General features: G+C 51.7%; 5 protein-coding genes across 5 annotated transcripts; 2 read left to right on the forward strand and 3 right to left on the reverse strand.

Moving 5' to 3' along the window:
* Window positions 1-2,224: 2,224 nt before the first annotated feature.
* STEHIDRAFT_59013 (clathrin coat assembly protein ap17) lies at window positions 2,225-3,075 on the reverse strand (the record flags this gene model as incomplete). Its single annotated transcript, XM_007304588.1, has 6 exons — window positions 2,225-2,326; window positions 2,472-2,524; window positions 2,601-2,721; window positions 2,802-2,873; window positions 2,933-2,992; window positions 3,052-3,075. The coding sequence occupies 6 exons, from the start codon at window positions 3,073-3,075 to the stop codon at window positions 2,225-2,227; spliced, it is 432 nt and encodes a 143-aa protein (XP_007304650.1).
* A 207-nt stretch (window positions 3,076-3,282) lies between these two features.
* Window positions 3,283-6,639, forward strand: STEHIDRAFT_98675 (ArfGap-domain-containing protein). The gene is made up of 6 exons (XM_007305052.1): window positions 3,283-3,441; window positions 3,527-3,645; window positions 4,696-4,896; window positions 4,983-5,714; window positions 5,964-6,312; window positions 6,394-6,639. The coding sequence occupies exons 1-6, from the start codon at window positions 3,373-3,375 to the stop codon at window positions 6,427-6,429; spliced, it is 1,506 nt and encodes a 501-aa protein (XP_007305114.1). The 5' UTR covers window positions 3,283-3,372; the 3' UTR covers window positions 6,430-6,639.
* A 745-nt stretch (window positions 6,640-7,384) lies between these two features.
* Window positions 7,385-8,213, forward strand: STEHIDRAFT_30513 (uncharacterized protein; the record flags this gene model as incomplete). The annotated part of the gene is made up of 3 exons (XM_007304509.1): window positions 7,385-7,619; window positions 7,699-7,944; window positions 8,008-8,213. Coding segments are annotated over 3 exons (687 nt in total), but the record flags the coding sequence as incomplete, so codon positions are not given.
* Window positions 8,214-8,921: 708 nt separating this feature from the next.
* STEHIDRAFT_157779 (uncharacterized protein) lies at window positions 8,922-10,398 on the reverse strand (the record flags this gene model as incomplete). Its single annotated transcript, XM_007305053.1, has 4 exons — window positions 8,922-9,553; window positions 9,612-9,848; window positions 9,927-10,186; window positions 10,247-10,398. 4 exons carry the CDS (start codon window positions 10,396-10,398, stop codon window positions 8,922-8,924), a joined length of 1,281 nt encoding a protein of 426 aa, XP_007305115.1.
* A 545-nt stretch (window positions 10,399-10,943) lies between these two features.
* Window positions 10,944-12,475, reverse strand: STEHIDRAFT_80524 (uncharacterized protein). Its single transcript, XM_007304636.1, has 4 exons — window positions 12,399-12,475; window positions 12,078-12,337; window positions 11,773-12,012; window positions 10,944-11,678 (listed from the first exon to the last, which is right to left on the reverse strand). Exons 1-4 carry the CDS (start codon window positions 12,452-12,454, stop codon window positions 11,032-11,034), a joined length of 1,203 nt encoding a protein of 400 aa, XP_007304698.1. The 5' UTR covers window positions 12,455-12,475; the 3' UTR covers window positions 10,944-11,031.
* Between the last annotated feature and the right edge of the window lie 440 nt (window positions 12,476-12,915).

A 12,915-nucleotide genomic window follows, 5' to 3' on the forward strand; every position in this document is an offset into this window, starting at 1 on the left:
GTCGGAAATGAGTGCAGAGATCAACGTGGCCTCTATCTCTGCTGAAAGTCCCAGAGCGACGATACCAGATTTCCCCACCCTTGGTAAAAGGCATAGATTAGTGGTCTTCTTTACATAGCTAATAACAACTGGTTTACGTTCTCGACGTGGCGTCTACATACATACAAAAGAAGACATAGTGAGGAACGGTGCCTTCAAGCTAAGTAGTGAGCGTATTAACACGTACAGATACCTGCGACTAGACAAACAAAATGGTCTAAAGTTGTGGAGTGCTCTTTCATGACATGGACGACGGAGTATACTTAATGCACACACGACAGGGAGAGCCTGGTCCATAAGGGACAGCGCTTAGACAATCACTCCAATGCCAGAAAAGGGGAGACATACCACGATGGTCGTAATCTTCCGATTGTGTTCACTGACTGGGGCCAAACTGATAAGTGTATATTCTCGATGACAAACCCTCCAGAAGGAAGTGAATGACATACGCCTCCAGATTCTGTAGCAATAGAAACTGATTTACGGGAAGACGAACTCAGGTCGGTGATTTACAAGGGGAAGAGTAGGGCTCGACGGACCTTCTCACAACTGTATCGGTAACGACCTGTTGCCAATGATATTCGCCGTCGACGCAGGATACTCAGCAGCAATTAAAGGGACGATGAAACGTACCATTATAAAGAAAGAGGCCTGCGTAGAGGACAGGCTTTCTGATAAGCCAAACCTCAGTGGCAGCGGCCTCAAATGCAACGTACCCACAACGTCCTACAAAGACATCAACCTCCGCACGAACACAGAGAGGAAGAACCATACCAAGGCACCTCATATCGAAACACAGTCAATGGGTCCAGAGCATACCCGACGGCAATTTGATACAGTGCAATTGCCGCCAGAACGGCATGCATGACATCCGCCACCCTACAAAAATCAAAGCCTGCACCGAGGGGAGACATGTAAGTACACGAACCAAAGGATCAAAACCTGAGGCAAGTCACTTCGTCAGAGGGAGCGTGGAATTCGATTACAGTCAGCAGCTCATAACATATCATGAGTCGCATCCATAGGGAATCGCCCGTTGACTGCCTGAAGTAGGCATAGGTTTGATGGGAAGTGAATCCGCAAAACCTAGTGTGTACATCTATTCGTCATCATAGCTACCCGGAGATAGTATAAGAGAGTCACATACGCGGCCGCAAGGTAGCTTCCAGCGTACAAGCCATCGAAGGACACCTGAGAACTTGACATGTCAATGCGTGGAGAGATGATAGGAAGAGGGATAGCGCCAGGGTGGTCTCGCCTCGGGGGAGTGTGTAGACACTTATACTGGGGCCATGATGTGCATTCTTAGGCATCAGGTCTCATGGTATCCAGGACCTGTTCTTGATTCACCTGAGGGCTGAGTCGCTATACCTGGATGCTTTACATTCTATATCACTCTGGGTGAACATACAATAGGATCTTCTATCAGATTCTGATCCTAGATGACTGTGACTGTTAGATATGAAGAACGAAAGGAATTCGGATGATACGCCTTCCATTAGCTACCATGTTTCGTGGGAGACCAATTGAGCCGGTTACACAGACGGAACATATTAATTATCTCCAGCTACATAGCTGTAGGACGAGGACATCCGCTGCACAAACACGTCCTTGGGCAGTGAATAGGCGCAGAATAATTCACGGGAGTAAACTTTACACTGTCTGTGAACATAGCAATCATGTTTGTGATGAACGGAAGATGGCCCCATCTTCCACAACCAAGTCGAGAGAATATGATGAAATGCTAGCATAACTCAATGAAGTCAGACGGGACATGGCCGATCAGTTGAAGGCAGTTCCGCGCAAACCTCGGCGATTAGAGCACCTGCTCATTCCAGAGCGTGAATCAAAGCGTGCACATCACCTCGGTATAAGAGCTTAGCGTTCTCGCCACAGATTCGCATCAAACCATTTGAGGTCAGAAGATGTCGAGTATATTATTGCATACTATTACATTGCATGGTATCAATTTCAGGTGCGCGAGGATGGCAGAGGGTGTGGAGATATAGCGAGAGTGAGCAGTGATGTAGCGGCGATGGGGCGGTTGATGAGGTCGAGGAGGAGAAGACGGAGAGGGACCGAACGATGGGAGAGGTCGGGGCTGTTAGGGACTGATATAGTGGCGATGGGCGGCGTGTGGTGACAAAGAGCGGGTTGGTGTTGGTTGGAGATGGCGTATGATGAATCATTCGAGTTTCTCGAGCTGTTCGAGACGGGAGAGGACGACGTCTTTGCTCGTTTCTTCGACTTCGCCGGCGAGGAAGATTTCGTCGAGGATGGCGTAGACCTACAAGAAAGACGGGAGGTTTTGGGTGGTCAAGGTTCGTGTGTGACGGAGAGTGTGTGGTGTTAGGGTGGTCCAGGAGGTTGAGTCGAAGAAGAAAGGGAACAGGGAGCGCGTAAGGGAACGAAAGGGACAGAACGAGACGTACCTTGTAGAAGTTGAAGACAAGGTCAAGCTCACAGACATTATCGAAGAAAGAGTCTGAAAAATCAACATGAGCGCACCATACATGAATAATCAGCAAGGTACCAAAGCACATTGACGGAAGGCGACGCACCTAGGATCTCCACAAATAGATGGATTGCCTCCAAGTACGCAAGCTCATTGTCATTCGCATCAACGCAGACGCAGAAGAAGAGACCGGCGTAACGACGGTATACGACCTTGTAGTTTCGGAACTACTCGTCCCCATAAAATAGGGGAGAAAAGGGAGGGCCATTTAGCATGGACAGGTATCACACGAGTGGGCGGGACGGACCTCGACAAAGTTGGATTGATGCTTCTGGTCTCTTGGTGCGACTAATCTATGGACTTCACCTCGTAGCCGTACCTAAGCACAGAGAATAAGTATACAATGGAATATAGATAAGCGAGAACGCTGTGAATGACCTTCTCTTCGTCATCGTAGGGAACGTACCACTTCGACAGCCGTGTTTTCCCTTGCCGGTTCTACATATAATACTGTTTAACTTACCATGCTATAGATATATGCGGAAAACAATGCACACCTGTACGAGAATGAACCTGATCATTGTGTGTGACGTTGACCGATGCAGACGTTCACGACAGAGATGAGCAAGCGACCAAGGCGGTTGTTTGGATCCAAGGCTTTTGCCAAACAAAGCCCCCAAGCACTCCGGGGCCCAATGCCACGTCGTCAGTCCAGCCTCTGCAGACCCCGTGGACCGCGCTAGACCGAAAGCTGCCAGAGGTAAACGCCAACTCCGCTTCCTCTCTCCATCCTTCACCGTCACTCCGCCCTTTCTCTTGTCTTTTCCTCTTTCTTTTCTGTGACATAGCGATAGAAGATTTCTAATACCCAAACAAAAATGGCGGAACCAACGAAAGCAGAGACGGAGCAAGTCTTCAAGGTTCTGAAGAATCAGAAGGGAAACAAGGTATGTACAAGTCTCTTCTATCTTCCTCATCACAGTTACTTACCATAGTGCATTGGCCTTTGTTCTGCGATCGCGTGCGATGTAGATGTGCTTTGACTGTCAAGCTAGGAACCCGACATGGTCCAGCGTCACGTTTGGCGTTTACATCTGTCTTGACTGTTCGTCCGTGCATCGGAACATGGGCGTGCATATCTCTTTCGTCAGGTGTGTCTCCGTTGTTTATCTATTGACCTTGCTGTCCTTCTCGTCTCGTCCATTTTGTCCACATTTACCCTGCACGAGTCTTTGGTGCGGGGAAGACGAGCGTGGGGTACGCAGGCAATCTGAAAGGAATAAGGAGGAAGAGCTGGCCCGAGAGGAGCAACTGGACTCTTGGTCCTTCCAGCTGCCAGTACCCAATTTGAGTGGTGAATAGTACTGTCGCCTGCTAAGATGGCGAGTTGGCGAAGATTGCTCTATCTCGACAACTGTTCTGCGCATTCCCTCACGGAAATATAATTCCGGCAGGTGGCACCCGGTTTACTCCCGTAATAGTGGGCCACACTGCTCGCTCCTGAATATAGGAGTTGGTAGTTCTTTGTTCTGTGCAGCATATGCACATCGCTATGCTGGAGGTGTTTTGTCTCTTCTGGACTGGTATCATCAGTCCAAAAACAGGCCCCGACATCGGCCTGTATCTGTGGCCAAGCGTCAGATGATCGATGATCTACTAGCGACCAACATTCTTCGTCCAGATTAATATAATTCGAGTCTTTCGTGGACTATGAACCGTTCAATTCGATGCGGAAAGGACCCTGCTTTAGCTTTTATTCCCCATGTCTTATCGCAGACGGTGTGGCGTCCAAACGCGATACGAGTACCAGAACGATAAATACTCAGTAGTTCGCGTCTACCCCACGCGTACTCACATACTCTTTCCACCTTCGCAATCTCTCTGCCCCCTCACAGTCAGTGTTGGCACTCGACCGGGGTCAAGTCCCCCCGACACCGGGGGTCAAGTCGACATCCGGCTGCCTCGAGCTTGCAACTTCAATGAAATCTCCCCCGTTCTTGTTGGAGGGGCCTCGTATGACGGCTCTGTAGATGCTCATATCGAGAGTTTGAGCAAAATTCGTAGATTTTTCAACTTGACCCCCCGTGTCCGGGGGACTTGACCCCGGTCGAGTGCCAACACTGCTCACAGTCTTCCATTCCATCTTCTATCCCTCGTCCCCTCTTCTCGCTCACACTTCTGGCTCTTTTCCTTGCAACCAGATCCACCAACCTCGACTCATGGCAACTTGCCCAACTCCGAACCATGAAGGTAGGCGGGAATGCTTCCGCCACCGAATTCTTCACCAAACACGGTGGTTCGTCCCTTTTGAGCGACTCGGACACGAAGAAAAAATACTCGAGCAGGGTCGCGGAATTGTATAAGGAGGAGCTGGGAAGGAGGGCCAGAGAGGATGCGGCGAAGTGCGTTCGATGACCATTCTTGCTCCATTATCTGTTTGCTTCTAGCATGCGGAAGACTGACGCTGATGTGCTATGTGAATACTCAGGTTTCCATATGGCATCTCAGTCGACGGCGTCGACACCTCCAAATCCAACTCCGCCACCCCCGCTAACGGCGGCGGCGAAAACGCAGAAGAAGATTTCTTCTCCTCATGGGATAAACCCGCCTCCAAACCATCCACCCCGACCTCCTCCAAACCAGCCTCTCCAGCTCCCCCACCCGTCATCGGATCGCGGTCCACCTCCGCATCTTCCGCCACTACGGGTCCACGCACAGTCACTTCTTCTTCGTTACGTTCGACGTCCTCCACTGGGGGCTTGGGCTCGTCCAGACCCGCGAAATTGGGCGCGTCCCGCCTTTCCTCGACTGCTTCCAACACGACTTCTACATCTACGACTCCATCTGCTACAACGACCACGGGCGCAGCAGCACGGAAAGGAAAGCTAGGAGGCCTCGGAGCCAAGAAAGCCGCCGCGCCTTTGGATTTCGAAGAGGCTGAGCGAAAAGCCAGGGAGGAGGCCGAGAGGATCAAACAGCTGGGGTACGATCGGCAGCGGGAGGAGGAGGAAGAGAAGGCTAGGCAGGAGGAGGCGAAGAAGGCTGCTGCGTTGAGCTTGAATAAGAAAGCGGCGACGGCTGCGACGGCGAGTAAGGCGGCGGCGAAACCGGGAGGGAGTTCGCAGGATATGGAGAGGTTGGGGATGGGGGTTAAGAGGTTGGGCTTTGGAGGTGTGCCGGTTGCGGGGGCGGCGGCGGCGGCGTCGACGAGCAAGGCTGCGTGCGTATCCCTTTTTTGGCTATTTTTTCTGGCTGTTTCGATGGCTTGTTTCTGTTGTGTCAAAGATGATGGTGATGGTGGGCTAGCCTTGAGTCCTCGAGAAGGAATGGGCATGCTATCCTTCAGTGTCTAAGCTCGTGGGGCCCAAAGCTGCCTGAGCCCACTTATCGAACTATCTGCCGCTTTATCCTTCTTTATCTGCTTCTATCAAGATCTGCTAACCTTTGTCTGATTTCACTCCACTAATAGCTCCGTCAACGACGACGCTCCAACTACCGCCCGAGACCGCTTCGGCACCCAAAAAGCGATCTCCTCCGACATGTTCTTCGAGCGAAACGACTACGACCAGACCCACCTGTCCGAGTCCCGGACCAGGCTGCAGCAGTTTGCGGGCGCGACGTCGATCTCGAGTAACCAGTACTTTGGGAGGACGGAGGAAGAGGAGGCGGAGCTCGTCGCGGCGAACCAGGACGGCGGCGTGTTGGGCGACGGGAGTTTGGCGGGGCTGGAGGTGGCGGCGAGGGAGATGGCGGCGAGGGTGTTGGCGAGGGAGGATGTGAGGGATTTGGGAGAGAGTATCAGGACGGGGGCGTTGAAGGTTCGTTTGACCCTCTTATTGACTCCATCGTTCCCTCATCGCTGCGCGCAGTTGCTGATGCCTTTGGGCTGTGTGGCACAGTTGTCGGATTATTTGGCGCAGATGTCGGAGCGTTGAGTAAAAAACTTTAGGTTCAGGCTCGGGTTTGGTATTTGGGTGGAGGGACGGATGACTCGTTGGTTCGCTCGCTGGCTGGGTTCTGTGGTCCAGGTCTGGGTAGGGTTTTTTTATAGGTCAACTCGCATGATGGCTACGGTCGGGTCTTGGTCTCGGAGGAAGATGTTACATATATACGCTGCGTGTCCCGTTTTTCGAATCGATTTTTACCCTTCTCTCTTATTTTCATTGCGCGGAGCTATGAGGCCGCCATTATGTCAGCGCTTGCGTTTTGGTTCCGTGTCTCGTTTTGCCCATACGAGTCACGAAAGGATCCATGGTGCGTTGGCCGCGACGTTCGACCTTCACGTTCGCGTTATGACTCGCCCGCGAACATCCGGAAAAGGAACACCAATTCGTAGCACGAGGCTGCGGGTGCCGACATCTGATTGGCGGCTTGTTGGCGGCCACTTTGACGTCGCGGAAGCGCCCAAACAGCCCCTGTTTTTCATCTGAGTCAAGACAACTATAACCATTGCCTTATTTAGATTTTCGAACATATAAGTAGAAAACTGACGAGCAGAACCCCTTACCTGTACCACTCTTATTCAGGCCCACTACCACCAACATGTCGTCCTCCTTGTCTTTAGATCCCTCTGGGACTCTTGGGACTGCCGCGCCTCCAGCGTCGTTGACGGAACATGAGCTTGACGTCGAGCCCGCGCCTTCACACGAAAAACTTTTAAAACAGCTTGGAGGTATTCTCAAGACTCGACCTTCATTCAGCCATGGAATTATGCAGCTGCCGCCCCAGTCTTTCAACCTTTTCTATCGCAAAGCTCAAGACGTTCGGTGAGTCTGTTGGCCTCATCATATCAGGGGCTCAAGTGACTCCCACTGCGGTCCTAACCCATATTCTACTCGAATCTGTAATCTCAATGAATCACTTAGCCACATCGATCTATCCAACGCTGCCGACGCGGAGCTCGCTCATCTCTCTTCCGTATGCGCTGCAGCCACCTTCGGTCGTAACCATCAAGATGTCCTAGACGAGACCTACCGCAAAGCGCGGAAGCTCGACTGTAGCGACTTTGCGTGTCATTTTGACGCCGAACGATCTGGACTTGTGAGGGCGGCGTGTCATGAGATTCTCGTAGGCAAGGACGGTTCGAGACGGGTCAAGGCCGAGCTGTACAAGCTCAATGTATATGGTGTGGTCTTTTCCCTCCTCTCTTTGTACACTCTGGACTAGCATTGTGCAGTTGCTAACCGACTCGGGTATCTTTACAGGCCCTGGCTCGTTCTTCAAGCCACACCAGGATACGCCGCGCGGGGAGAACATGTTCGGTTCTCTCGTAGTCGTCTTCCCAACCGCGCACGAAGGCGGAGAACTGGCATTACGTCCGAGAGATGCTGAAGATACGACTGTGCTCGACTTCGGTGCTCGTTTGAGTGAGGCGAAGGCGCATTCCAGTTCTATCGCCTACGCAGTCTTCTTCAGCGACGTAACTCATGAGGTGTACGAAGTCAAACGCGGTCAGTAGTCCTCAGTCCTTCTCCGTTGACACACATGCTCATTGAATTTTATTCCTTGTCTAGGGTATCGTGTCACGCTCACGTACAATCTTTACTTCGATGACCCGATAGAGGACCACGTCTCCGCCGTGACGACGTTACCTTCTTCCTTCCAATCTGACATCCCAGAAACTCTGATCTCTCAATCCCTCACTGACATCCTATCCGATCCCACCTTCCTTCCCGACGGTGGCCTCATCGGATTCGGTCTACGCTATCAGTACCCCGTCCGAGTCAACAATACCAGCGGCGCCGACGACGACGACGACTACGGAGAATACTACGAAGACGACTACGACTCTCCTTCACGCGTAATGAAGAACATCCTCTCCGTCCTCAAAGGCACGGACTCCACAATCCACCACCTTCTCTCCCAGCAAGGTTACAAGCCCTTCCTCATGGCCATATACGACACAGACGGCAAAATCATCATGTGCGATCGCATCGTCCAATACATTTCACCTGAATACGGCGAATCACTCTCCAGTGTCCTTCCTCGAGACCATCACGGGATTGTCATCGATTTGGCGGAGTGGGCTGGAGACAAGGAGCGTGAGGCCGATGAGCCGGTGACGTGGGTGACGGAGCCTATGTATCAGAAAACGTACAAGACAGAGTATGCGGCGTTTGGGAATGAGGCGATGGTGGAGACTGCGTATGCGGATCTGGCATTGATGGTTATGGTGGGCAAGCCGGGTGAGAGAACTGAAGCGAGGGACGTTGAGCGATACTAGGTGGACGTTCCTCGAGCCTCGAGTAGCGAGAACGTAGTAGTTGACGAGCCTGCGAAAGGACTGGCGTTCAGACCTTGGTATGTAACGGAAACATTTCAAGCCATGGGTTTTACGTATACTGTGTATGATTATCCACCAACCTAACACTACTTCTAACTCGTGTGGATTCTGAATACAAACTTTTGATGGCACAACTAAGTTCGTTCACTCGCGCACCGCCCTTTTTCCTGGTGGCCCCACCCTGGCAATCATGGACACAGAGCCATACGACGTGCCTATACCCGGTTCGTTTCCATAAGTCCCATAGTCGATGGAGCTAGAGTTGACAATATCCGAGCGCGCGGTGATCCAGCAAACATCTTCCTTTACCCTTTCTTGTGCCCACTTGGAGTCATCAGAGGTACTAATGATGGTACCATCGATCTCGCGCACCAGCGTGTGGAGATAATCCTCGTCAACCGTATCGAGGCCGCCGATAATACGTGGGGTCATGATTTCATAGCTGAAGAACTCGTAGATCATAACCATCTCGGCATCGAGCCCGTTCATGGTAAGAAGGCGGTGGATGAGGGCGTCGCTTCCCTTGAGATATTGAAGAATATTGGCGAGTTTGTGATATGAACTGTGCCCGATGGCGTATTGGTAACGAAGGCCGAAACCAAGTATTCCTCCCTCGGGCAAGAAAGTCTCGTCAGCGAGCAGTTGAGAGAAATCACGGGTAACGTTTTGGCTGAGGTCGGCGACATGGTTGGTGATCTCCTTAGGAATGGCATCCTGATTGGTCGCGGATGCCGACTTGTCGTAGTAGAGGTTATAAGTGAGCGTTACGCGATAACCTACGCAGAAAATAGGTAAATGGCTTGGGAGGACATGGCAGATGGCGATGCGACAGACCTTTCTCTACTTGGTAGACCTCGTGTGTGACGTCGCTGAAGAATGAGACATAGGCGACAGAGGGAATCTCGGAGTTGCATAACCATTCGCCACAATCCAATACAGTTTCATCTTCGCCGTCCGGCCGTAGAGATAGGGCGCCGCCTTCATGCATCGTTGGGAACACTACCACGAGTGAGCCGAACATATTATTTGCGCGTGGCGTATCCTGATGAGCTTTGAAGAAAGAGCCAGGGCCTAAAATCGATGCGATTGGGCGGAAACATGCTCAGTACAATGTCCAAGAGCCAATGCTGCAATTAGAATGAGACGCACCGTAGACGTTCAGTTTGTAAAGCTCCACCTTGACAGGTCGAGTGCCTCTACCTCCGCTCAGGATCTGCCCATATGCCGCCCGGGCCAATCCCGACCGTTCCGCATCGAAATGGCATGGGAAGTCCTTGCAGTCAAGCTTTCGAGCCTTCCGATAACTTTCATCGAGAACGTCTTCGTTTTTTCGTCCAAACGTTGCGATAGCACAAGTGTCGGAGAGATGCTTGAGTTGCTCCTCGGTGGCGTTAGAAAGATCCATACATCTAAATAGTATTCCGAAGGGTCAGTGAACAACACATTTCAAGATTCGGAAGAGTTCGAACCGCGCATCGTGAGTGACAGGGTCCCGATAGAAGAGCGTGAAGCTGTCGGGAGGAAGGGCCATGGTGCCACTACTGAAGCTCGGTTCTTGATCCAAAGCGACCTCGAGGGACTCGATCAACTTGTCTTTCGTGTTCGTCGGTTGGTCGCTCATGATAGACAAGATAAAAATCTGAAAAGCTTGAGACGAGAACAGGTGGATGCCAGGAGGGATCGCCTGGCGGATCGCTTTATATATTGCCACTAGAAGGATTCGGGCGTGGGAAATCTACGGAAGAAAGGACGAGTCAAAAGCCCCTTATTGCTCCTGTATGCACCCGACCGCGGCTCCGAGTTGTCGCCAGCAGCATTGTGAATCATTGTCGGGTTGAAAAAAACAAGAGCTCATATAGTGTTCCGAACAGTGGCCTTTCTCACAAGAGTCACGGTCGACGTCGCTACCACTGGCACCTGAAGAGCGGCGGCAGCGGCAATTGCAGTCAAGTTGCGTTGAGCATGACCGAGGAGAACGCTAGCGTAGTTGCAAATTACATTGCCCAGAAAGCGCAGGACGAACAACTACAAGTCAACGAGAAGGCTCATGCAAGGCTGATGAAGGTTGTGACGATGCTAAGAGCGCGGCACCGGGATGCCTCAACGTCAATTTCGGAATCAACCGAACGGTGAGTGCCACGTCAGTGTGGCTCATGAGGCCTGAGGTATTATTGCTCATCGTCAGTTTTTGTCTAAAACAATTGGCACATTTATATCGGGATCTACAGGATGTTTGAGCTATTTCTTATGCAGCCTACGAGATTCCAGCAATTCCTCCCCTAGAACCCGGCGGTCCGACACGTACCATCAAACACAAGTCACCGTACATATGGGCGATCGAAGCCTCATTCCCGTACGCAATGTACTGTCCTCCGTGCGAGTTGAGATCGCAGCTCGGGGTCACCCACGTCACCTGCTCGGTGACCTTCAAATCCCTGATTGGTTCCTTGGGGTCGAAACAGTCGATAACAATTCCACCACCTCCCAGGACCACATCCGAAATCCACTGGTGGTCGTCGCACCATTCTTGGTTGACCTCATCTGGAGCGTAACTGTAGTCGGGACGCATGATGATGTAGTCGTCTTCCCAATAGGCCACCATGAGGAAGGGATCGAGCCCATGAGAACGCAGGGTGTCATTGAGATAGGCGTCGCGACCCTTCAAAACGGTGAGCACAGAGGAAATTTCGTCCCGTGAGGAGTTTATGGCCACGGGATATTGGTAGCGAAGGCCAAAGCCGAGAGTACCACCGTTAGGAAGAAAGGTCGGATCGTCGAGGAGAGTGGAGAATAGCTCGAAGAGCGGAAGCTGGTCGATAGGTCGGTCGATCTTAGAAGGCCTAAGAGCCTTAGCATCATCATCGGCAAAATAGAGGTTATAGGTAAGGGTGACACGATAACCTAAGGGTGCCGAATGAAGAGTGAGACACGGGGGTGCATTCGATTGACCGTGTGATGTTGGACGAACAACGAAGAAAGGTACATGGACACGAACCTTTGGTGACTTCGTAGACCTCATGCTCAACATCGCTGTAGAAGCATGCATAGGCTACGTGTGGTTCATCCTTCTCTGATAATAACTGGGCGAAGTCGAGCGATATCTCCCCATCAGAGCCCCGAGGACGAAGGATCAACGCTCCGCCATCGTGTTGAGTCGGGAAGACGACAACAAGGGATCCAAACATATTCCGGGCACGGGGCGTATCTTTGTGGGGCTTGAAGAACGAGCCTGGCCCTGTGAAACGGTTTAAGGACGCAAAACAATGGTAACTTAGAAGGCATATGGTGGGTGATACGAACCGTAAATGTTCAGCTTGTAGAGTTCGGCGCGGACGGGGCGGGAACCCTCCGTTCCAACAAGGATTTCATCACAAGCGGCGCGAACGAGTCCTGACTGAACTGGGTCATAATGGCAGGCGAAATCCTTGCGGTCGAGCTTGCGAGCCTTCCGATACGTCTCGTCAAGTACGTCTTCCTTGTTTCTGCCGAACGTCGCGGCAGCACATATCTCGGACAAATGTTGAAGTCGGTCTTCTGTTGCGCGAGCAAGATCGATGCACCTGCGACAAAAGATGTCGATTTAGTCCTGTGTTGCATATGAATGATTTAGAAAAGATCTACCAAGCACTGAGACCTTCCCGATAGAAGAGCATGGACTCCGCGGGCCTGAGAGGCATAGTCCCACTGGCAAAAGATTGGCCAGATTCTAGGATGGCCTTGATCCGCTCGAAACTGGTTTCATGGGGAGAGGAAGAAGAATCAGAAGCAGAGACGGACATGGTCGAGGATTCGAAGTGACGAGTTTCCTCGCACTGTCAATCCAGGTTCATATAAGTACGTTCCAGAGGCGCTTCGCCACCCGTGGTCAACCGGTAGTATCATTAGGATGGGACCGAACGACCGCGCCTTGGGACAAGTCATGGCACCGAGTCAGAGCCAGAAGCGTCTTACGTGTTATATAGCAAGGTGATATACTGTGATATGCCGCATAGCAAAAAAGAAGCTTCGGCTCTGTCAGGTTCACGAGACGCAGGTAGGGAGGAGAGGTTGTTGGTGTTTCTCACTCGAGTCACCACTGACAGAGGTCAAGACTGCTTAGGGGCGACGAATGTGGATCCCAATTTACATCAACAGCATC

The sequence above is a fragment of the Stereum hirsutum genome (genome assembly GCF_000264905.1).
Source record: "Stereum hirsutum FP-91666 SS1 unplaced genomic scaffold STEHIscaffold_8, whole genome shotgun sequence".
In the NCBI taxonomy this organism is placed as follows: domain Eukaryota; kingdom Fungi; phylum Basidiomycota; class Agaricomycetes; order Russulales; family Stereaceae; genus Stereum; species Stereum hirsutum.